This window comes from Penaeus monodon, chromosome 21 (genome assembly GCF_015228065.2).
Source record: "Penaeus monodon isolate SGIC_2016 chromosome 21, NSTDA_Pmon_1, whole genome shotgun sequence".
Classification (NCBI taxonomy): domain Eukaryota; kingdom Metazoa; phylum Arthropoda; class Malacostraca; order Decapoda; family Penaeidae; genus Penaeus; species Penaeus monodon.
This window is the reverse complement of record NC_051406.1, coordinates 10,637,897-10,638,350: the sequence shown is the minus strand read 5'-3', so window position 1 is coordinate 10,638,350 and position 454 is coordinate 10,637,897. Positions and strand designations below refer to the sequence as shown.

General features: G+C 35.7%; 1 protein-coding gene across 1 annotated transcript in view; it reads left to right on the top strand.

The window, feature by feature from the left end:
• LOC119586207 (integral membrane protein GPR155-like) overlaps positions 1–454 on the top strand; it is a gene marked incomplete at its 5' end in the record, with an annotated part of 11,959 nt that overhangs the window by 10,694 nt on the left and 811 nt on the right. Inside the window, 1 exon segment of the mRNA XM_037934908.1 lies at positions 90–230. Within this exon segment, the coding sequence (XP_037790836.1) occupies positions 90–230 (141 nt within the window).

The following is a 454-nucleotide window of genomic DNA, read 5'->3' as shown; positions in this document are numbered from 1 at the left end:
AGCAGTTAGCTGATTACATTTTGGTTATTTTGTGATCTGACTTTCATGATCTTAGTATCACTAGGAGTGTACAAAACCATTTATTTCAGGTGGCGACGCATGTGTCATGGGGCGGCAACAGTCAAACTCCCAACATGGAATGACCTTGATTCATTAACCAGACAGACGTGCGATCAGTTCACAACATACCACATGGACAAGTGCATCAAAGACATAGTCAGGGACAGAAGGTATTGTTTGGCATATTGAATTTACATCATTATATATTTATCAGTCAAATTTTTCTATAGTAGAATTTGGGAAAGTTTTTTGTCTGTTCTTGTTCTTGTTCTTGCTGATGATATCTGTTAACTGGATATGGCTTTTGGTTCTAAGAAAAGAATAGATTGATGAATTTCAAAAGATTGTCTGGTACTTTTTCTTCCATATTCGTCATGTTATATATCAACACATC